The 23,197-nt window shown below is 44.1% G+C and overlaps 3 protein-coding genes across 4 annotated transcripts in view; 1 reads left to right on the forward strand and 2 right to left on the reverse strand.

Annotated features, from left to right (window-relative positions):
- CLHC1 (clathrin heavy chain linker domain containing 1) overlaps window positions 1-5,328 on the reverse strand; it is a 52,069-nt gene extending 46,741 nt beyond the window's left edge. The window contains 7 exon segments of the mRNA XM_054062342.1: window positions 358-433; window positions 1,103-1,148; window positions 1,529-1,644; window positions 1,840-2,038; window positions 2,371-2,501; window positions 3,151-3,338; window positions 4,388-5,328. Coding sequence (XP_053918317.1) covers window positions 358-433; window positions 1,103-1,148; window positions 1,529-1,644; window positions 1,840-2,038; window positions 2,371-2,501; window positions 3,151-3,338; window positions 4,388-4,546 — 915 coding nt within the window. The 5' untranslated portion in view covers window positions 4,547-5,328.
- A 623-nt stretch (window positions 5,329-5,951) lies between these two features.
- On the forward strand, window positions 5,952-8,568 carry RPS27A (ribosomal protein S27a). Its single transcript, XM_054063285.1, has 6 exons — window positions 5,952-6,034; window positions 6,119-6,180; window positions 6,577-6,631; window positions 6,761-6,846; window positions 7,938-8,069; window positions 8,386-8,568. Exons 2-6 carry the CDS (start codon window positions 6,133-6,135, stop codon window positions 8,533-8,535), a joined length of 471 nt encoding a protein of 156 aa, XP_053919260.1. The 5' UTR covers window positions 5,952-6,034; window positions 6,119-6,132; the 3' UTR covers window positions 8,536-8,568.
- A 142-nt stretch (window positions 8,569-8,710) lies between these two features.
- MTIF2 (mitochondrial translational initiation factor 2) lies at window positions 8,711-22,877 on the reverse strand. Of its 2 annotated transcripts, none has more exons than XM_054063284.1 (14): window positions 22,808-22,877; window positions 20,837-21,068; window positions 20,233-20,338; window positions 18,794-18,965; window positions 18,179-18,339; window positions 17,410-17,586; window positions 16,764-16,903; window positions 15,444-15,568; window positions 12,744-12,948; window positions 11,624-11,876; window positions 10,792-10,932; window positions 9,880-10,044; window positions 9,565-9,705; window positions 8,711-9,196 (listed from the first exon to the last, which is right to left on the reverse strand). In XM_054063284.1, the coding sequence occupies exons 2-14, from the start codon at window positions 21,059-21,061 to the stop codon at window positions 9,027-9,029; spliced, it is 2,181 nt and encodes a 726-aa protein (XP_053919259.1). In that variant the 5' UTR covers window positions 21,062-21,068; window positions 22,808-22,877; the 3' UTR covers window positions 8,711-9,026. The 2 variants fall into 2 exon arrangements, with proteins under 2 accessions (XP_053919259.1, XP_053919258.1); XM_054063283.1 differs by lacking the exon at window positions 22,808-22,877 and adding an exon at window positions 21,436-22,589.
- Between the last annotated feature and the right edge of the window lie 320 nt (window positions 22,878-23,197).

A 23,197-nucleotide genomic window follows, 5' to 3' on the forward strand; every position in this document is an offset into this window, starting at 1 on the left:
AACAGCCCCAGCACTGCGTTAGGAACAGCATCACCCTAGACCTTAAGGTCACTGCTTAACTCAACCCTGACCAACAGTAAGAAAAGCAGTGGCTATGAGTTAGCTATCTCCCTTTCTGCCTCTCTGGGCATGTCCGTGACATACAGCAAAGGAGAAAGGAAAAAAAAAGCCTTAGTGCTTTTCTTATCTTCAGTTTGGAATACTAAACATAAGCTTCAAACCCACACAAACAATTCTCATTTGATAAACCCCACATTCCTATGCGCTGAAACTAGGCTGACATCAACTGAAACCCTGTAGGAAGGGACACAGTTATCAAGTTCTGACATTTAAGATACTTCAGAACTTTTTCATTACAGGGAATTTCCTAGGAGAGTTTACTGCAGAAGTTGCTGCAGCATCAAATTGACCACTTGAAAGTAATTCACGGAAACTAGGAAAGAGGAAGAAAACAAAGTACAGAATATGATACGTTATACAAACACTAGATAAATACACCTATATATACATAAAATGGTTGGCTGATGGTACAGTAAACTAGTCAAGAAGCCCAAACACTGAAAACACAGAAACTGCAGAGTTCTTTCTGTGTAGCAGTTACACTGCAGGCTATATGAGGTGAGTGGATGAATGAATTCCTATTTTTAATATCAAGGGATTATATTAGCAATGAAATCCAGGTACGTAGAAGTAGACAGTTGCATTACTGGGATTTTCAAAAGTATCTAATGCCCAATTGCCTCCAGGCACCTAGATACTTCTGGAAAAACCTCTAGTTGTACATTTTCATCTCTGTGCATAGACATATTGTTAAGATTAGCTCCTCAGTTTTCACAACACATGGAAATAAGCAAATCAGAAACACCTCAACAGCCAGTCTCTTTCATTTCCGTCCCTTTAGAAAAGGGTCAAAGAAGAACCTCTGAAAATGGATAAACAATCGACTTAATGGGCACAGCTGCAACGCCAGCACTTTTTACGAACACCAAAAGGGTCACAAAAAGAATGTGTTCTGCAAGAACTGCATTTAATATGATGTATTAACTACGATATTGTAAACTACTAATACAGAGCATAATAACCACGTTCCTCTTACCTTTAAAAATATTCAAGTGAATCTTCAGGCGTTTCACTAGGGACATCAAGAGCTGAAATATAAAACACAGCGATGTAGGATAACCGCATTACTCACTCAACAAGCAAATCAGAATTAAAAGTGTTAATGCATTTAAAAAAAAACAAAAAACAAAACAACACAAACTTTATCAATGGATACATTTACATGAAGACACATTTTTCATGAAATGAGTATATTTTAGTTTATTTTTAAAGAACTGAAACATCTTCTTAAGCAGAAATTAGGAAATACCTTTTATCGCATCTGTTAAACTCAGACAGCCATCCCACTAATGCCCTCAAAAATTACCAGGCAGGAACAAAGACCAAAGCCTCAGTCCACTATTACTGATTTTCTAGTCTCATACACTCATTCTCAATTGTTCTGACATTTTCTTTTTTATAACTTTACCTCTTTCATCTTTTTTATTCTTCATTATCCGAGACAAGAGACCTTGCAGAGTGACAATCTTTTCTGGTTTTGCCCAGGCAGAAATAGCATTTGCAACTAACAAAATTCTAGCATATCTGTGGATAGTTAGAGGGAAAGATATGTGTGATCAGCACAGCGAACTGAATCAAGAAAACTTCATTATCGTATCAAAACTATATATCTTAACTGATCAACGTATGGAACCTCAACCCATAACAAGTAAAAAAGGAAGTCTATGTGACATCCTGAACACATCTAAATTAAAAATATTTGCAGACATGCACTTCAACCTGAGCTTCAGCTTCTCCCTTTTTGCTTTAGCTGTATCTCGTAAGGCCAGTAAGTGCTGGAGTTCTTGTTCTAGCTTAGTCTTCTGCCAAGGGATATATTTTTTTCCTCGTTCTTTTTTCAGCTCATGCACCCGTCTGTCTAACTGAGCAAGATGTTTAGAAAGAGAATCCAAGCTGAGCGATTCTTCTAGACTTAGGCCTGTAGGAGAAGAAAATGCTTTTCATGAGCTCCTAACTGTGGGCAATAAAGCCACCTGGTAACGGTAATGCAGGCTGCACATTCTTTCATGGGCAGCTTCCACAATAGCAAAGACCTGAATATGTTATTCTTCAAGTCAACACCTCCCTGCTTCTACCGAGTCACTCCTATTTTGCATTCCAGCAAACAGATCTGCATTGCACTGATACATTATACTACCCTGGGTGGCTTAGGTTTTGGGGTTTTTTTTGTTTGTTTTGGTTTTATATGTTTAATTATAACAAATATTTAATCTACAAGAAACTCTCAAACCAGTAGGATATCAGATTTACCTGGGATGGGCATAAGAGGATGTGCCGTTTTCCCTGGGATGCCAAAGATTTCAGAGGGTACCATTCTTACATTACATATTTCTGATATTACATTTTTAATTTTTGCAGAATTCTTCTGAGCAGCTTTTATTCTGGAAAGAAAAAGATAACAAAAACACAACAACTCCCTCCTGAAACAGGAACTGTTACCTTGTTCTTTTTATGCATTAGATTGCAAGGATACCGGTACCAAAAGTGATCAAACCAGCTTAGTGCCGTACTGTTCCACTGTTCTCAGTAAAGCCAGTCCCCCAGTTTGTGTTCTTATTCCATGTCAGACTGCATACGGCAAGATAACTGGCTCCCTTGAGGAACCTATCATGTACATGCAGCTACATACCAATACTACCTCAATATAAGACAGCAAATTAAAAAAAGTGAGCAACTCACTCGGTTGTGCGTCTCAGACAATGCATTTTGGCAATGCATGGTCCCTTTGACGCTATACTGCTTTTACAGGTGGAGATAATCTGTGCGTGTTTAGCTTCTGAGCCTGATCCTACTGTTTTTCTGCAAGCAAAGCTTTTGCTGATCAAGTTTGACTGCACAAGAATCAGTACCAGAATGTGAAGAGCAGAGCACTAACACCACGTTAGCAAGGTTTTACGCAATCATTCCATATAAAAATAAAACAAACAAGAATTGAAACAATATAAATGAGAGAAGATAGCTGCAATTAATTTATTAATATGCTAATCAAAACAACATATTTTGCTCTAAACATTATTAGAGACAACCTACTTGTCTTGAAGCTCCACTGCTCTTCTCCTGTAGTATAACAGAGTTGTGGGCTTAGATTCCAGAGCTTTTAATCTCCCATTATGAAAAAATGCATTCCCTTGGCCATGCTTGATTCTGGCAATAAAGGCCTCATATTCCTGCTTGACTGAAGTCAGGATATTCTTGTATGCAGTAACGTACTCTTTTAGCTGTGAATGTATTTTTGGACATGATATTTACGTGGAGAGAATGAACAGAAAAAGAATTTTCTAATAAGCATGATAGGTTTAAAATAAAATGAATAAACAAAATAATACTTGTTAGAGCAACCTTCATAGCACTGCTCTAATATAATGAAAACCAGCCCCAAAAGCAAGCAGTATTGTTCACGATGATGAAAGTACAGAGAAGCTTTACATTGTGAAAATTAGCCTCCAAACATACCTCCGATTCAGTAATCACAGCTGCAGCAACTATTTCCATGTCATAGAAGATATTTTCTATAGACGGGTACTAAATGGCCATAGCACTTACATGTATGGAAAACAAAAGAAGCAGGGGCTGTGCATTTTGAGGTCTTAAAACACCAGTCCAACTTAAGATTTAAAAGCAGACCCTCATTTCTATCTATGTAGAAAACTAAGAGTCTCTATTTATTCTTGGTACCTCCCATCGAAGCCAGCCTCTAAAAAAGGCAGACACAATCAGGCAGGCAGGAGTCCTTCAGGAACTTCAGCAATAACCTTTCAGCTGAACGGAAGAACTGTTAATGCTAATACAGAGTATGTGGGGCATCTGGGATGGGTCTTTTTAGTTATGTAAACTTTCTCCTGGTTCAAGACAGCTTTATAGCGTTTTATAATTTCAAAACCAGATAATACTATGAGCAACCTGACCTAGTGGAAGGTGTCCCCGCCCACGGCAGGGGGGCTGGAACTGAATGGTCTTTAACACCCATTCCAACCCAAACCATTCTATGATTCTACAATTCTACAATAAAGTTAATAAAAGTGGTTATCAAGGATCAACCCTACTGTAACCTCTATGAATTCATCAGAGTGGTTTCTATTTGATTGCAGGGTATCCAGGAGCATAAAAGCCAGCTGAAAATACACCAGTCCTTGATTTCTGTAACACCACCAACAGGTCACAGTCAGTCAGCTTACATCCTTTTTCTCCAGAAGATAAAGCAGCAAACTGCTTTTTACTTAGTAATTACAGTGTTCATTGCTCATTTACCTGAAAAATGTTCTGTTACCTTGTCAAATGCATTACTGTGTATGTAAGACTCTTTAGATGGTCCCAGCTCAGTTTCTGTCAATAAACACGTTTGTATGTTCTCCAGAAATCTATCCTTCTCAAAAATTGCAGGATGGAAGTTAGTTGGTTCCTCTGCTCCCATGTGATGGTCTGACATAGCAACCTAGCACCTTTCTCACACAAAGTCTAAACCTCTGTCCTTCTCTGTTTAACAACTGCCTGAGATCAAAACCTAGAAAAAAAAGTTGAAATCTGTTGAAGTAGCATGAGGTGATGCTCTTCTATCCAAACAAATCTTTGTTCTGTTTTAACTCTTCCCATATCCCACTCTCACTCCCTCCATGGAGTACAGGGATAGGACAAGGGGAAACGTCTTTAAGCAGAAAGAGGGCAGATTTAGATCAGCTCTTGGGAAGAAATGTTTTCCTACGAGGGTGGTGAGGCACTGGCACAGGTTGCGCAGAGAAGTGGTGGCTGCCCCATCCCTAGAGGTGTTCAAGGCCAGGCTGGATCAGTCTCTGAGCACTCTCATCCAGCGGGAGAGGTGGGGGGTGAGGGCTGGACGGGCTTTAAGGTCCCTTCCGACCCAAACCACTCGATGATCCTATGATTCTATACTCAAATTGTAAGCAGAAAAAGCCCTAACGAGTCATTTCCAAATTAACGGAGCTCTCGCTGCTCCCCTATTCCTCGCTTAGCCGTGGTTTCTCTAGCTCTAAACTCCCAGCCCTACAAACCCAAGGAACTCTGGCACCGACGCCGGGCGACACCCGGGGAAGCCGCAGGCGGCCCCTGGCGCTGCGTGGTTTCAAACCGCCCGCGCGGGGCTGGACCAGCAGGGAGGGCACCGTTTGCTGGCGGCTCCCGCTGCAGCGCAGCCCGGCGGGAACATAGCTCCCTGAACGACCCACAGAGCCCATGGCCCGGCCCGGCCCGGCCCGGCCCTCTCCGCCCTCACCGAGCCGCGCGCCGCCCGCCCCTACTGCCCGTTGGCGGCCGCCGCGGGGCGCTGTGGGAACCGCACGTCCCACCCGCCTAACGCCACAGCACGCTGACGGCTGCCGTTTATGCCGCGGTGCATTGTGGGAGCCGCACTTCCTGCACCGCCCGCCGCGCTGCACTGTGGGAGCCGTAGTTCCACCCCTCCGGCCGTCACAGGTGGGTGGTGGCGGCTGAGCGCGCCGCGGTGCATTGTGGGCGCTGTAGATCCGCCCCGTCCACCACGATGCATTGTGGGAGTCGCAGGTCCGCCCCGCTCCCTCCGCCCCCCGCAGTGCTCTGTGAGAGCTGCAGTTATGCCTCTCCACTAGCACCCCGGTTCATTAGTAGGAGCCTTAGTTCCACCCCGCCCGCCTCCACCGCCCGTTGGTGGCTGCCGCGCGCGCCGCAGTGCACTGTGGGAGCTGTAGGTCCTCCCGGCCAGTTGGTGGCTGCCCCTCGCGCCGCGGTGCATTGTGGGAGCAGCTGGGCCGCCCCGGTCGGGACTACAACTCCCAGCATGCCCCAGCGCGGCTGGCGGCGGCGGGGCACGTCGGGAGCTGTAGTGCCGCGATGCGGCCCGCCCCTCCTGCGGCGCGGGTGGAAACCCCGTGCCGGCCGACGCCGCGTTCTTTCTGGGCGCCGCCATTCCGCAGAGCGGGTCGCGGTGAGTGCTCGCTGCGGGCCGCACGCGGGGCCGCGCTCCCGCCGCCCCTCACAGTCCTTCACCGCCTCTCCTCTCCCTCCTCAGGTGCCGGCCTCGCCATGCAGATCTTCGTGAAGACCCTCACGGGGAAAACCATCACCCTCGAGGTGAGCCGCGCTGCCCCGGCACCGGGCAGGGGCTGCTGGCGGAGGAGCGGCCGCCGGCCTCCCCACACCCCTGACCCACCTCATCCCACTCCTCTCGCATCCCGGCCTCCCAACATTCCTGTCCAGCCGCATCCCAGCCTCGCCGCGTCCTTCTCCCAGCCTCTCGGCATCCTTGTGCCCCACATCTCGGCCCTCCCGCACGTCAGGCCCTCTCGGGGTTTCCGCAGAGCTGAATGTAGGGGCGCACGGAGAACTCCGCGCTGGCTGCTCCCTGGGGGCCCAAAAGGCCGTGAAAGCCTGCGTGGCATGTTGGAAGCGCCTGATGCTTCCTATGCTTTTTTGAGCTAGTTTAAAAAGCAAGGTGTGGTTTCACTGCGTTGTTTTGTTTCACAATAGGTTGAGCCTTCTGATACTATAGAAAATGTAAAAGCCAAGATCCAGGATAAGGAAGGTAAGTTCAAAATGCACTTTTTATTCTCTGTTGGATTGATGGATGTAATTGTCTTAAGAAGCCTATTCTTTTAGTACAGCATGCCATAGTTCACGTTCCTCATTATGTCTTGATTTACGTCCCCCTTAGGCATTCCTCCTGATCAGCAGCGGCTGATTTTTGCTGGAAAACAGCTTGAAGATGGGCGCACGCTGTCTGACTATAACATTCAAAAAGTGAGTATGAAAGGCTGAATGGAGTGGTGCTGTACCGACTAGGTGGCACGACCAGAGCAGCCTGACCTTTGCTGCTGGGCCTAAGGGATGCTTCAACTGGTTTCAACCAAATCAGTTCTTCTAGGGTTAGGCAGCACTCCTTTACAGGGGAAGTCCTGATGCTAGGACTAGAATCATAAAGGCTGGAAAAAAAAACTCAGATCATCCAGTCCAACCGTTAGTCCAACACTGCCGTGACAACTAAACCATGTCCCACAGTACCACGTCTAGATGTTTTTTGAACGTGTCCAGGGAAGGAGACTCCACAACTTCCCTGGGCAGCCTGTTCCAATGCTTCACCACTCTTTCAGTGAAGAATTTTTTCCTAATATCCAATCTAAATCTCCCCTGGTGCAACTTGAGGCCATTTCCTCTCATCCTGTCACTTCTTATGTGGGAGAAGAGACCAACATCCACCTTGCTACAACTTTTCAGGCAGTTATAGAGGGTGATAAGGTCTCCCCTCAGCCTCTTCCAGGCTAAACAACCCCAGTTCACTCAGACGCTCCTCATAAGACTTGTTCTCCAGCCCCTTCACCAGCTTCATTGCCCTAAATGAACTGACAGTTGCTGCAGCCCAGTCTGTGGCTTCAGGTCAGAAGAAAACGTTTCTAACAGTTTCTACATATAGTGCTTCCCCTCTGTCAGCCGTGGTTCTTGGTGCTCTCTGGGGAGCTGCTTTAGGGGCCTTGAGAACTGCTCACTGCTGCCAGACTAACCTGAGACGGTATGGAGTGTCACGGGAAAGAAGGAGCAAAAAATAGTTGTCTGATTGGCTTATTTATGCCATGAAACTTTGCAATAGCAGTTAGAATTGTAATATTTTAAGAACAGATTTTACAGTAATTGAACCTTTTGGGGTTTGGGCTGCAGCAACTGACCATTCGTTGGAGCCTGTTCATTTGCAGACTTAATGGCAAAAAATCCTTTTAGAGCTCCAGCCTTTGCCTAGAGCTTAATCTGCTTTCTGTAAATAAAAGAAAAAGCCTGCTTAAATGCTGCTCTTGTTAGAAGAAGGCATTTTGAGTCTGTTTCATGCGTTTCACAAATAGGAATCAACTCTTCACCTTGTGCTGAGACTTCGTGGTGGGGCCAAGAAAAGAAAGAAGAAGTCTTACACTACTCCCAAGAAGAACAAGCATAAGAGAAAGAAGGTTAAGCTTGCAGTGCTGAAATACTACAAGGTATGTAGATCAAACTCTAGGGGAAGCTTGATAAAAGCGTAGCTCTCCTCAGGAACAGACTGGTTGCAGGATTCAAAGCCTGCAACGAGTCTGCACGTACGTTGGCCTATTTACAGCCTTTCTCTGCGAATACCCCACCTGTTAAATAGAAGAGAACCAACTGTTGCAGTGGGGCAGTTCTGAATTTTGCTCCAAGAGGTTTGATGTAGCAATACCATGAAAACCTTTGTCGAAGAAAAATAACTCAAAACTGTATCGTCATCGGTGTTAAAAGGTGGGCAGTATATATGAGATGTTGCCTCTTTGCCCTTCCCAGGTGGATGAAAACGGCAAGATCAGTCGTCTGCGCCGGGAGTGCCCCTCTGAGGAGTGTGGAGCCGGAGTCTTCATGGCTAGTCACTTCGACAGACATTACTGTGGCAAGTGCTGTCTGACATACTGCTTCAATAAACCAGAAGACAAGTAAATGTACTAGACAATAAAAAAGTTTAAGGATTTATATTTTGTTTTCTGTGGCACTGTATTTTCTCTCTGCCAATAAGCCAGAAAAAGCTATGATGCTTTGAATGGTGACTGGCAACTAAAGTGGAATCTACAAGTGGATCATGGTAGGGAAAAGGGTAGTAGAGCCCCGCTAACAAAATGCATACCGGAAAGTTGTCTGGCAGCACTGAGGGTGAGAAAAGATGGCTCAGCTATTTTGCAACCAAGAGTTGTCAAATATTTATACCATGGTGGTTTTACACACTTGGAAATGCTTGCAGTTCATTGTTGTAGTTTATCTGTTGTTCCAGTGAGGGAAATAGGTCGCTCAACAAGATTCGGAAGCAGAATATTGTTCTATAAACATCACACACAAAGAAGCTCGTGCATCTCTGAAAGTTCATTTAATGTTAAGAGTTGAAGGCAAACCAGGAACAAAATATGTCCTTTAATGTTACAGTATTCAAATGTATTTTAAAATCCTGGGTCCCAGGAAGTTGTCTGTTGAACTTCTTTTTCTTCATAACAGATAATTTCATCTCCAGTACAGAATTCTATAGACTTGTCCAAACTCAATCCACAATCCATACCTGTTTTTATTACCTGGACGTCATCTTTATGATGCTTCAGTGATGATAAAGATCCTACAAAGAGAAAGCACAACAAAGACAAAGTACTCACAATGTTTTGGCTTGCCGTTCTTACAGAATTAGTATTTTGCCTTGTAGCTACAAAAGAAAACATTGGGATTGTGACCATTCACAGCTCAGGGAAATGAGACAGCAGTCCTTTTCAACAGGCAAATCCCATAATGTTACTGCTTTCCTACCAGCGTTGTTCTTGATAACGCTCCAGTGGCATTCTGCAGCTCTTCTCCAGCTGGAGTGACTCCATCCTAAATAGCCTAGGGGACTGCCCTACAATCTGCTGCATATATTTCACACAAACTTCACTGGAAGTAGCAGTGTCCAATAATGAATGCAAATACCTCTTTTGGGGCAATTACACTTACCTTTCCAAATAACATCCCCCTTACGGATTAACTTAAATTTCATTGTTTTGTCTAGCAGCCCCTTCTGTACTCTGCATCCAGCTACTGGAATCTTGTTTTTTCCTACTGTTACAGAGAAGGTGTCTAGAACAGTAGCTTCCCCTAAAAGACAAAGATATAAAAATTGTATGAAGTACATGAGAGTTACAAAGTGGCAATAAGTAGAAGCAAGCGCAACTGCAGAGGAATATAAATATTTGATACTATAGGGACATTTCATTGCAGAATAAACTTCGGGCCACATTGTGAAGCAAACATTTAACAATGAGAACTTACCTACTGTATTTTCCACCACAGCTGGGGGCAGTCTGCTATTTAGCTCATCTTTCAAGTCTTCAATAAGTTTGTAGATGATATTGTGAAGTTTAATTTTTATTCCCTTTTTAGCAGCCAGCTGCTTAATACTTTCATTGGCTTTCACACTGAATCCAAACACAACACCTGATAAGTAAAACAATCAGCAAATGATGACTACAAGAAATTGTAAGTGAGAGCAAATGCTGTGTCTGTTCTGTAATGCTGAACTTGCAGCACAGGTCAGAGTTAGCAGTCAGCAATACAGGAAGCAACATTTTCCCACTATTTCCCATTTAAGAAGGGACCGTTTACTTCTCCCGCTATTGCAGCCCCACTGCTGCTACCCTTGTATCAAAACAAATGGCTCATGGTAAGTTGCCTGACAACAGAACCAGAGGTAGTGAAGTAGAAACTAATCTTACAGATAGTTCACCATAGCTCAGCAAAGGACAAGGACTACCTTCCTTTTCTGGGATGGTAAAACAGTTTGGTTGTCTGGCTTTAGCTAGAAGTGAACACTAAATTTTAATTCTCATCCACCTTTGGCAGGTCCAATGACCCCACGCCCTCCACAGCAGATGAGAATTAGGGGTACAACCCAACAACTACTGACACACTGTTTCCAATGACCTCCCTGAGCAAAAGGAAATTCTTTTGAACATTATTTTTCTGGCTTTGCCCTGCTTGACATCATACAGCAAACTGAGTGAAGGGTTGGAGTTTAATAATTCAACCACCAGCAACAGATGACAGTCCTTCCATTTTTAAGATACATACGAGTTTACCTTATTGATGCTGCTAATTAATACTGAGAAATCAAAACCAGGAGACCTACCCATTTAGGTAAAGAGTTTGTACTAACTGTAAATTGACCTATAAACATACACTCACCATTGAATGATTCAGCAAGACTTATATCAGTTTCACTGATATCTCCCATTCCAAAATGCACGATATCCAGTTTACACTCATCATCAGCATCATAGCTGTCCAGAATATTCAGAATAGCTTCAACAGATCCATCTACATCACCTGCATGTAAAAAAAGCAGCACTGCTTACTCTGTATACGTTAAAGAACAACTGAAGTACAACTAAGGGCATGACAACTCTACGCTAGGCAACATCAAGTATTTTGACATCTATCATTCTTACTCTATTTTCAGTAGTATGTTAGAACACATCTAACAAGTCTATTAATTCCAAAAATTAACTGAATTAATACAACAGGACCAGAGGTTCCACATCTGCTGTCTTTTTCAGGTCAAGTTTGCCTAGTTTTAAATCTTCAAGTTGGTGCTTATAGATCACTGAATGCGAGGTCAAACCAAGTTCCTCCTGTCCTAATTTAATTAATTAATATGTAATCATTACTCTCCTCCATTGTGCTAAGGCAGTACTGCTGCTCATGTATCTTACATTTTTTTAATCTCTATTTTTTAAATTTTATATATAGGCACTTGTACGGGTTTTCCTCAGGAGTTACTGGGTAAGGGGGTTGGGCTTATAAAGCTTCCTGTTACTCTGGCCCTGCTGGAAGCACATCCTTCTGACCACCGGATGTTTTCTGATGCCCTTCCTCTTACAGACCTTGAATAATGTTCTGTTTTAAACTGATCAACATTCTGCTAACTGGAAGTTTGTTAACAGTTTAAAGATGAGCTTCAGACTGAGCATTTGAGAAGCATGAGAACAATGGAGCAGTAAACAGAATAGGACAGCACCTTTAACAATTACCGACAGCACATTTTTGTCCGTCTCTGTCCTCTCTTTAGGCCTTGAGAACATTAGATGCTTATTGGCCTTGTACAGCACCGCCTTCCTCTGTCTCCAGGTCAGATGGGCTAGCTTCTGTTGCTTCTTCTCATATTCCGTTCTGTGTTCCTTTTGCTTTGCTTCAATAACTTCCACATCCCTTTTCATCCTCTCCTGTTGTTCAACATAGGTTCTCCAAGACACAACTTCATGCGCCCTTTGCTGGGCAGGAAGAGACAGAAATATTACCTTTCAAAACACTGCACTGGAAAGCTCCAAATTAATGAGTTTAATTCTTTTGCACCTCTCCAGGCTCACTCGTTTTCTTTCCCATTTATCAGTAGATTTCACAGCAAGGATGGCAAAGAATAAGCACCAGAGCTTCCTCCCTGGGCTACCACAACATGACCCAAGGCCTGTTTTTATGGTATCTCTGCATTATGGAAGAGAACTATTGTTCAATCTTTCATGTGGTATTTGTCCAGCTCTCACAACACCTATTTCAAGCTATATTTTATGCATATTCTTTTCTCAGAAACTAGTTTTCTTATTCTAGTTTAATTATGTTTAAAATTTAAACACTGATATCATTAACCAGCAGATTATTCTCCAGGCAGGGTGATAGTGTGATCATATAAAAGAGAAAAGTCTTCCATGCCTTTAGGAAGGGAATACATTAGAACACATCCCACATTACCCCAAGCAGAAGCCATTCAGAACTGCAGCTACTGCAAACAAAGCATAGAGGAAGGCAGGATGACCATGAGAAACAAAAGCATGAACCAAAGCTGACTCATCTTTAATTCCAGAGAGAGCCTGCTTTCTTCAAGGGATTGTAAAGCAGGTTAATCTGGATGTATGGAGACAAGGAGAGCCTGGCAGGTGGGGCAGTGGAAAAGAAAGAGGCAACATGCCTTATTCCTCTTACAGAGCACCTAGCTCGGGTCCCTTAATACCCATGCTCAGCCTTCATCTTTCAACAGGTTATGTAGATTATTTACAATGAAAAACATCACTTACTTTTTACTCAGCTCCTTCCCATCCACCTTACTGCAGTATGAGTTTTCCATCAAACAATTCTTTCCGTACCTCAGATTCTACTTCGAGGATTTCATCTCCCGCCGAAGGAACTTCTTTCCAACCCATGATTTCCACTGGGATGCCTGGAGAGGCTGTGTCTACAGCTTTGCCATTCTCATCAAACATGAAACGCACTTTTGCCCAGGTCTTGCCTGCAACCAGAACACAGCCTTTTCTCAGAGTTCCTCTTTGGATGATGGCTGTGGTAACTGGACTAGTAAAGAGCAGAGGAGAAAAATAACACACAAAATTAAAGTGACTCTTCTCTGCCAGCAGCAACACTCAATCAGCAAGAATCGGCAGCAGGGATAGCAAGTTCTTCAGCTAAGCACTAGATTGAAGACACACGGGTGGTCTCCACTGTAAGGGAAGCCCAGGAGGGAGTCAGGGGCAGGAGATTCCTGAATCCCAGAAGCAGCAGCTCACATGAGGGCGGCTAACGTGGAGGGGGTGTTCCCAGAAGCATCCGCAGGAGATCTAAATGGCCACTAAGGAGCGTGGCAAGCAGGGGCATCGTGTGTCAAGGGTGTGGTGAGGCAGTTTGCACAGGCAGCGTGAGCAGGGAAGGCAGAGTCTGTGTGCTCAGGAAGTAAGTTCAGTCGGTGAGAGGGAGCTCAGCCATGGTGTCCAGCCGTGGTGTCTACCCGGCACAAGGCTGCATCCTCTGCACCTGCCAGAAGGGATGTTTCAGCCCTGACTGAGCTTCCAGGGTCTCTGGCTGCAGGGAGCACCACTAACTTGCACTGGAAACAGAGGGCAGCAAAGACAACAGCTGTGTAAGGTACGAGCAGGTGGACAATCTCAGCCTGGTGGCATTGCCCTTGGTATCAGGAAATGGATAGAGTGTGAAGAGCTGTCCCCGAAGAATATCCACAAACAGGTCAAAAGCTTATGCGTGAGAATGAGACACCAAGGCAACAAAGGGAACCTTGCATTGGTGTCTACTACAGGCCACCTGATCAAGGGGAGTCTACCAATGAAGCCTTCTTCTTCCAGCTACAGGAGGCTTCACATTCCCAAGTTTTCAGACTACTGGGAGACTTCAAGCACCCTGACATATGCTGTAGAAGTAGCATGGCAAGCTGTAGGCAATATAGGAGACTCATAAAGTGCATTGAAGATAACTTCTTAACCCAGTAACACACAACCCTACCTGAGGGGATGAAATAATGGATCTGATGGTCACCAATACAAGTGAGCTCATCAGTGACATCAAGATCGGAGGCAGTCTGGGCTGCAGTGATCATGCACTGGTGGAGTTCAAAATCCTGAGGGATATGGAGTGAGTGTGGAGTATAGTCAGGACCCCAAAATTTTAGGAAAGCAAACTTCCAGCTCTTCAAGGAGTTAATCAGAGTCGAGACCTGCTGGTCCAACTGAAGCAAGAGAGAACTGCACAGGCAGTGCAAGCACGGACAGAGAACCTGGGAAGAGTATAGGGATGCTGCCTGGTTGTATAGCGATGAGGTCAGGAAGGCCAAGGTGTGGCTGGAACTGAACTTGGCAAGGGAAGTGAAAACCAACAAGAAAGGCTTCTACAGGTAAGTCAATCAGAAAAGGAAGGTTAAAGAGAAAGTACCCCCACTGATGGATGAAAATGGTGACCTCGTATCAACGGATGAGGCGGCAGCTGAGGTACTCAACATTTTTGCCTCAGTCTTCACCAACAACTGATGTCCTCACCCCTCCTGGGTCAATGGCCAACAAGATGGGGACCAGGGGAGGTAAAGCCCCTCCCACTGTAGAGGAGGATCAGGTTCGTGACCACCTGAGGAACTTGAACATGTTAAGTCTATTGGACATGACAAGACGCATCCTGGAGTCCTGAGCGAATTGGCAGATGTGGTTGCCAAGCCATTCTCCATGATATTTGAAAACTCATGGCAGTCAGAAGTCCCTGGTGACTCGAAGAAGGGTAACGTTGTCCCCATTTTTAAAAACGGGAGAGGATGACCCTGGGAACTACCCACCTGACAGCCTCACCTCTGTGCCTGGGAAGGTCATGGAACAGATCCTGCTTAATGCCATGCTAAAGCATATGGAGGATGGGGAGATGCTTAGTGGCAGGCAGCATGGCTTCACCATGGGCAAGTCCTGCCTGACCAACGCAGTGGCTTTCTATGAGGGGGTAACTGCATCAGTGGACATAGGAAAAGTGATGGATGTGATCTAACTGAACTTCTATAAAGCCTTTGACATGGTCCCCCACAACATCCTTCACTCTCAACTGGAGAGATATGGATTTGATGGGTGGACTGTTTGGTGGATAAGGGATTGGTTGGATAAGGATGGTTGCAACCAGAGGGTAGTGGTCAACGGCTCGATGTCCAGATGGAAATCTGTGACAAGTGGTACCCCTCAGGGGTCCGTATTGGAGCACCTCTGCTATGAGGACAGGCAGGGTATTATGTCAATTAACTTAATCATTCCTTGTTTTATAGTGACATTTAAAAAATATGTGTGTTCTAGCATTTTAAACTATTTCCTGTGCTTACAGGATTTCATTTCAGTCATATGATAAATTTTGCCCCATCAGTTTATGGCTGCTTCTTCTGGCTCTTAAGCTGTAGCATAAGACTGCAATGCTTTCATTACAAACACTGCTAATAAACTGTTAAGGTTTTATCTAAAAACAAGAAGTTCACTGTTAGACATAAATACTGAGGTATAATTGCTTCATTAAAGTTGTACAGCTGACAGACTACTTACCCTTTCCCTTTGTCTTTCCGAGACTCGATTACAGTCCCCTCTACCAGACCTGTGTAATCCGCCTTCAGTTCCAACATCTCTGCTAAAGCAACAGTTGCTTCTGCTAAAACCATGAGGTTTTCACCCTGTATAAAACCATACACAAAAAAAATAAAGGAAGTGCTAAGTGCCCAGTTAAACTAAGATCAGAAGTTGAAATCTTAAAGCTAAATTCCCCCATTTAATTCAGACCTTCTAATAATGTGATGCAGTCCAACAGCAAAGATCCCTTTGCAAAGGGCATTTTCAAGGCAAAGGACACCAAAGTAATGAATTATTAAGAGTGCTGGTCCAGAAGGCCCAAAACATTAGGAAGGGCAGTTTCCCTACTTCTCTGTTCACAGCCTTCAGGTTACATATGCAGAAAAAGGCCTTGTAATATTCTGCTACAAGTATATTAAAAAAAAACCAAACAACAAACAATTCCACCATTGCCCCACCTCACAAAACAAAACATCTAAACAACTATATTAATTGAAACTTGATGACATCTGCCACACAGTCAAGACTCAAGGACAAAGAGACAAAACTTTCAGTCCATTTTCTTTCATTTCCTTTGTTCTAATTACATTTTATTTTTGAGAACAAAGACCCAGCTTTCAGTCAGCAGACCCAGATCTACAGGAATTAGGGCATCAACATGTGCTACAGAGGTGAATGGAGAACCGGTTTTTAGATATGCCTATTCTATGATTTGAGACACATCTAGAAAGACAGCAATCAGGCTAATACTGCATCAGTTTGGAAAAAGCTGCTTTGGCCACCACAAAACTAAAATTCAGATTTTAGTTGAGTTTTTAGCTATCAGTTGTTTGCAAGGATAAGATGGTAAATTTTGTAAGACCACTACCAAATTATGCTCCTATGCATAAGATATGCATAAGGTATGCATTAAGAAAATACCTCACTTGAATTTTTCTTTTACCCTCACTTGAATTTTTCTTTTCATGCATAGCATTACCACCAACACTGATTTTTCATTGATTTCATACAATGAGCAAATAAACGACAAAACAGCCATTAGGATTACTCTGAAATATATCCACTGAATTTCCAAAAGTAAAATGAGGTATTAGTCCTCACTGAAAGTCTGAGCCTCAAAATACAATAGAAGTATATTTCAAATCATTCTGGTGAGAGCCAGCAGAACTTAGCTCACAGTAAGGTGTCAAATATCAGGAAGATAAGTGTTCTATTTTCCATCTGCCATATAAAAATGCAGCTGTACACACATATTAGACTCTCATCAACATCACCACTTTTTCCCCACCAAAACTCTACCTTGAGCGCAGAAATATTTACAGCTTGAACATCACCCCCAAACTCTTCACAGACCACATCGTGACCCAGCAATTCCTTCTTTACTCTTTCAGGATCAGCTTCAGGTTTGTCACATTTATTAATGGCGAGGATAAGAGGAACTAAAAAGACAACAAACTCACTCATTACTAACCTAACCAAAACTTGCTGCTACTAGCACAACCGCAATAAAAGGTTAGAGCAGGTTATGATTACTTAAAAACAAATCATCTCACTTGGTGACCTGTTCCCTGAGCTGCCACTGAGATCTGAGCTACTAGGAGTAAGCGGGAGGAGTTCTCCTATGAGGGAAGGGAAAAAAACCACAAGAACAACTCCCCCATCACCACTCTATGAAAGATTTTCTCACAAGCCTACAAATCCTGCAAAAATACTGGTAATTTAGTATCTTTACATATTACTTCAACATTGAGTATATTTTCAAACACCTTCCCAGGGGAGAGGGAATGGGACTGCGATGTCTCACGTTCTGTGAATTCCAATTCAAGGAGTTTCTTTTGAGAGGTGATTAAGTGTTTGCAAAATGCTCATTATTTGAACTGCACAGTAACACATAATTTGTTAACTTTGTGTACTGGACTTGCCACTCACAAGTTAAATACCTCACCTCCTGCACTTTTAGCATGTTGAATGGATTCTACAGTTTGTTCCATTACACCGTCTTCTGCCGCTACAACCAGAATGACAATGTCGGTAACATGGGTGCCCCTTGCTCGCATGGCTGAAAAAGCTGCATGTCCAGGAGTATCAAGGAAAGTTATCTTTTCCCCAGAAGGCAAATGCACTGTGAACAAACATACGTGGTACAGTCTAAAATCATGACTTCACATAACTTTGACCTACTGTAAATCAAGCATCACTCCTTTGAGAACTTTTTTAATACTGACATATTTTAGACAGACAGATAACTGTTGGCATGGAGGTCAAACGTGTTTTTAACTCTTCAGGAAAGAAGAAGTGTCCTGGGATCTTTCCTAATACAAAATAGTCTAAATATCACAGAACCACAGAATGGTTTGGGTTGGAAGGGACCTTAAGAGCCCATCCAGGTCCATCCTCCTGCCATGGGCAGGGACACCTTCCACTGGATCAGGTTGCTCAAAGCCTCATTCAACCTGGCCTAACACCTCCAGGGATAGGGCAGTCACAGCTTCCCTGGGCAACCTGTGCCAGTGCCTCACCACCCTCAGATGTGCAGGCAAACCATTTCAAAGTTCCATCCCCACCGTTATGACAGCTATCACAAATTACGATTTCCCTTTTCACTGTGTACTGTTTACATCACAATACTTTTCCCCAGTGAAGCGGCAGCAAGTCAGCCCATTTTGCAAGACAGTAAATTGTTCCATACACAATCACGTACACTTGAATCATACCAAGAAAAGCACCAATGTGCTGTGTGATGCCCCCTGCTTCCATCGATGCCACTTGAGTTTTTCGTAGACTGTCAAGTAAGGTTGTTTTCCCATGATCCACGTGGCCCAATATAGTAACAACGGGGGGCCGTGGGGTTAGTACTGCTGGGTCTGCAGGCGGCCTACGATTAAAACAAAAACATGCTTTGTAAACACCAAATGAGTTCACTGAGTGACATCTATGCCCACAACAGCTAACAAAGAGCCTTGTACCAGACCTCAGTGATGAAGAGGTGAGACCAGCTTCTCCCCACTATGATCACAGCTCCTGGCTAAACCACACAGGCAGACCTCTCAGGACTGAGTCCTACTGCTGCATTGACTAATGCGACAATGTAGTATATCAAAGAACTGGATTTTCAGCAGAAAACAGCACAGAAAAAGCTCACCTAAAGCATCAGTTTTATGGCCAAAGAAGTCAAAACTGTACCTTTTACATATTATCAGATTGTGACTATAGTGGGCATTATCAACAGACCATCAGAACAAAGCTGTTCTGATGTACATACTGTACATGAAAAACATCCGCAGAAACAAATCGGGAAAAAAAAGCCAAAAAAAGAGTTCACAACTTACCTCTTCACAGCATCTGTGTTTTCTCTTTCTTTTTCCACTTTCAGTTTTGCTGATTTATACTTCATCCCTGATTTTTTAACAATTAGCTTGATATGGTCTTCATACAAGATGGAATCTGGTTCTAGTGAATCAATGTCAATGTCTGTGTATAGCAGCGCTTCATAAATATGATCTGTAGAAAAGGTAAAGACATTTAACACATCCATAAATATGCAGGATGATAAAGGCCTACTTCATACAGTTTAAGACATTTTCATCAGTAGTTTACACCATGCTAACATTTCTTTCTCAAAGCATTTTTCCTTTAGATTTATATAAAAGTTCCTGTCACGCTACATACTTTCAGAAAAGAACTTGATTCAGAAAGATTTGCTAAAACTCACTGCCCCATTAAAAGCTACAATCTTATTTTTCACTCAGATTTTCATAGCTTATTTTCCCATTAACCCCTTAGAAGAAAATAAGTGAAAGTTACCTAAACCAAATGGCAAAGAAGTGATTCAAGGGGGAAAGGAATAAGATAAATCTGTCCATGCGTCACTTTCTTTGGTAGTAGACATACAGAACACATTGCAGTAACCAAAACCTGCTACATGTTGACCAAGGTACCATTACAAATCTATCTCTGAAATGTACAGCAAGACACAACCGACTTTTCTGCTTCTCTCCTCATTGCTGAGAGGGAAGTTTGAAAGAAAAAGTACCCATCTGGATAAAACAATTTCTATTGTACAGGTATGGTATTACTTCAAATGTCAGTAGTCAAAACATGCCAATAACCGCTCTACACCACCACTGATAACTGGTCAGGCTGAGTCACTATACAACCAGGAATGGGCCACCAGGTTAAAAGAACAAGCCTGCTTCTGTAACCCAGTTGTTAGGGCAGTCACAGAAAGATGGGAGTGCTTCCAGACAAGGCCTGCTCACTCCCAATTAATCAAATGACTACTTTAATGAAATACATATTACTCCTGAATCCAAGATCCCTGCTCCCAGGGTTGATTAAGGGCTAAAGCTCTTTTGCGTGTTGTCTCTTTAACCGTGAATTCTTTACTCGTAGCGGTCTAGCTTCAACAAACCAGGGTGCAGTGTTTTTCCTTCCAGAACAATTTAGTACTTAGGAAACAAGAGCTCTAAGAAGCAACCTACGCGGATCTAACATCTTTCTGCTGGAGACAGAAGACAGTCCTGGCTTCTTCTCATTGAAGTGTCTTGCCTGGCAACTTGGATGGCCGAACTTCTTTTTTCTTTAGTCTGCTATCATGTCTAGCAACATTTTCTTGGGTATAAATATAGTCTACCATGCTAAGGGAGGGCTTAACAACGACTAACCAATGCCATCATAGACGTCTTTGCCTTTACCACCCAGGACAGTGGTATGACAGATATGAACCACTGCACCTCACACTATCTCAAACAATAGAGCAGGCTCTCACCTATGTCTTTACCCATAGCTTGTGCAAGTTCCTCAACGGTCATCTTCTGCCTTATCTCCACTTCACCTTGTGTCAGTGGTATCTTCTTTTTCTTCTTTTTTGTGTCCTACATGGAAACAGACAGGTATATAGGAACACACAGCTGGCATAAACTAAGAAATAATAAAAACACTATTAAAAAGACAATGGTCTCAAGCCACATAATGTAAACATATCTTTTTGACCACAATACCAATGAATTACAGCAAATTAAAAATTTAACACATCACACTGAACATTTAAGATTTATAGCACACTACACTTAATCTTTTTTCATTTTGAACTGCTCAAACAAGGAAAAATCAACAAAATTATTTTCATGTTTATATTCATTTACTCCTGCTTCTGCAAGACGCACGATGCTGCTGGTATAAACACTTTAAGTCAATATTTGAGAGAGAGTCACAATACAGTCATACATTAAGTACATTTGGTCTTACAAACTTAAAATAACTTATCTATATTCGTTAACAAAGCTCCTTGATTTGTAATCAAGACGCTCAAACTGAGCTTTGTACTTTGAAATTTCACATAAAACCAGAGATTTCTGAATTTTGTTAATTACCTCCTTTGTAGCTAGATGTCTGTGTTGTGATAAAGTAATACGGATTAATTTATCTTTTTGCCAGAATCGTGGATACAAGAGAACGGGGCACATGGGATGCGCAGATGACTGCACAGGCTTCCATTGCGCTCTGTTAACTTTTCTGTAGGAGAGAGCACGGAGCTGTCTGCAAGTGCCATGTAACTGCACCAGATTTTCAAACTTTAGTATCAATCCTCGGTTCATTTCCTCACTGAAAATACAAAGGACACATTGAAATTGGTCTCAAATCTGAAAGATACTCTTTCTTACGATAATATGGAATACAAGGCACAAATGTTACATCACAAAACAGGCGTTTCAATGCTGAGAAAGCTGAACTACTTAGCAACTGTTCCAGTTTTCCAGCTTCCTTAAGTGCTTCACCTTTTTCTACTACTCCCCACATCAGACATGTATATCTCCTAACAATGCCACCGCTTACAAATCTTTTACCTGTCTCCAGCGACCTTTAATATAAACTACTGCAGTCCCATTTCAGCTTCTTCAACACTACCTAGAAAAAAGGGACATTTGTACTCCTCGTGCTACACTGATAGAGTTACCCAGGCGCAACTCACCTCTCCAAGCCAGCAAAACACAGTTGTAAAGTGCCTCTCATATAAGCATGTACTGCCACTAAAACATTGTAGTAATGCTAGTGTTGTCACATGGACAGAGACCTCCTTTGCGGCTAAACCCTGGCTTAGCAACTAAGCTTTCCAAGGTGCTTCTGTCAGATCATCCCACATCTTGTTTTAACCACCTTAACTTTGGTTTGAGTCATTTTGCTAATTATCGTGTACAACAGCCTCCTATTTGAACTTCTCTTTCTGTTCACAGTTGTGTATTTGCTTCTTCCGCTCAGTGATGCCTTTCTCTGTAAATTACCACAGAATCACAGAGTGGTTTGGATTGGAAATGACCACAAAGCCCATCCAGTTCCAACCCATCAACTGTAGGCAGGGACACATCCCACTGCATCAGGTTGCTCAAACCCTCATCCAACCCGGCCATGAACACTTCCAGGGATGGGTCAGCCACAGCTTCCCTGGGAAACACATGCCAGTACCTCATCATCCTCACAGGAAAAATTTCTTCCTACTATCTCATCTAAATCTCCCCTCTTTCAGCTTAAAACCATTCCCCCTCATCCTATCTCTGCAGTGCCTGACAGAGCCTCTCCCAGCTTCCCCGTAGCCCGTTTCAGTACTGGAAGGCTGCTCTGAGGTCTCCCCAAAGAGAGATGGGCAACCTCACCACCCTCATTGCAAAGAATTTCCTCCTAATGTCTAGTTTAAATCTTCCTCTCTCCAATTTAAAAGCCACTGTCCCTCATGCTATCACTACAAGCCTTTGTGAACAGTCCCTCCCCAGCTTTCCTGGACCCCCTTTCAGTACTGGAAGGTCGCTATAAGTTCTCCTCGGAGCCTGCTCTTCTCCAGGCTGAACAACGCCAGCTCTTTCAGCCCGTCCTCGTATGGGAGGCATTCCAGCCCCGCGATCATGTCCGTGGCCTCCTCTGGCACCAGGACTCCTCTGGAGCCTGTGCCGGTGCCTCATCACCCTCAGCGAGCAGAATTTCTTCCTAATGCCTAACGAGACGGCACTGCCTTCCACGGCTTGGTGCCACCTTCCCACCAGCACCGCACGCCTGGAGCGCTCCCAGTCCTCCTCGGGACGCCTGCGGCCCCTTTAAAACCCCTCCTGCAGCGGGATACCTGCAGGAAAGGAGCAAATTCCAAACGAACCAACCCAAGCCCACCACTCTTTTTTCCTGATTTCGCCAGGGGAAGGCTCGAAGAAGCACCAGGAGGTGCCGCAAGCCGCTGCGAATAGCGAAACCCACACGAGGAGCCCACACCAGGAGAGAACCCGCCCGGGGCGGCCCCTGCAGCGCAGCCGCCGCGAGCCCCGCGATTGCACCCGGGCACGCGCAGCCCCGCCACGGACCCCGCGCCTGCCCCTGCCTCTGCCTCGCGCCCGATGAGCCACTCCTGCGCAGGCGCCGGGGGCTCCACGCGCGGCACTATGGGAGGGGCGGGGCTTCTCCTCACAGGGGGGTGGGGTCTCTCTTCACTGGGGCGGAGTCTCTCACTGGGGCGTGGCTTCCATCGTTGGAGGCGGAACCTCTAGTCCCAAGGGGTGGAGCTTCCTTCGCTGGTGGTGAGGCCTCCTCATTGGGGCGGGGTTTACCTCATTGGAGGCGGGTCCTTCCCTCACTGGGGCACCATTCTATCATTCATAAAACGCATAGCTTAGACACCTACAGAGGAAATCATGGTCATTGCACATAACACGCAATTTGCAGCCACACGATGGAGATTGCCACAGAATCATAGA

This window comes from Cuculus canorus, chromosome 3, assembly GCF_017976375.1.
Source record: "Cuculus canorus isolate bCucCan1 chromosome 3, bCucCan1.pri, whole genome shotgun sequence".
NCBI lineage: Eukaryota > Metazoa > Chordata > Aves > Cuculiformes > Cuculidae > Cuculus > Cuculus canorus.

Coding starts and splice junctions, on each gene's coding strand:
- RPS27A (XM_054063285.1), top strand. CDS start 6,133: ATGCAGATCTTCGTGAAGACCCTCACGGGGAAAACCATCACCCTCGAG. Junction 6,632..6,760: donor CAAGATCCAGGATAAGGAAG/GTAAGTTCAAAA, acceptor CGTCCCCCTTAG/GCATTCCTCCTGATCAGCAG. Junction 6,847..7,937: donor CTGACTATAACATTCAAAAA/GTGAGTATGAAA, acceptor TTTCACAAATAG/GAATCAACTCTTCACCTTGT.
- MTIF2 (XM_054063283.1), bottom strand. CDS start 21,476: ATGAGAGGCACTTTACAACTGTGTTTTGCTGGCTTGGAGAG. Junction 15,569..16,763: donor TAAATATTTCTGCGCTCAAG/GTAGAGTTTTGG, acceptor GGTTTTATACAG/GGTGAAAACCTCATGGTTTT. Junction 11,877..12,743: donor TCCTCGAAGTAGAATCTGAG/GTACGGAAAGAA, acceptor CTTCCTGCCCAG/CAAAGGGCGCATGAAGTTGT.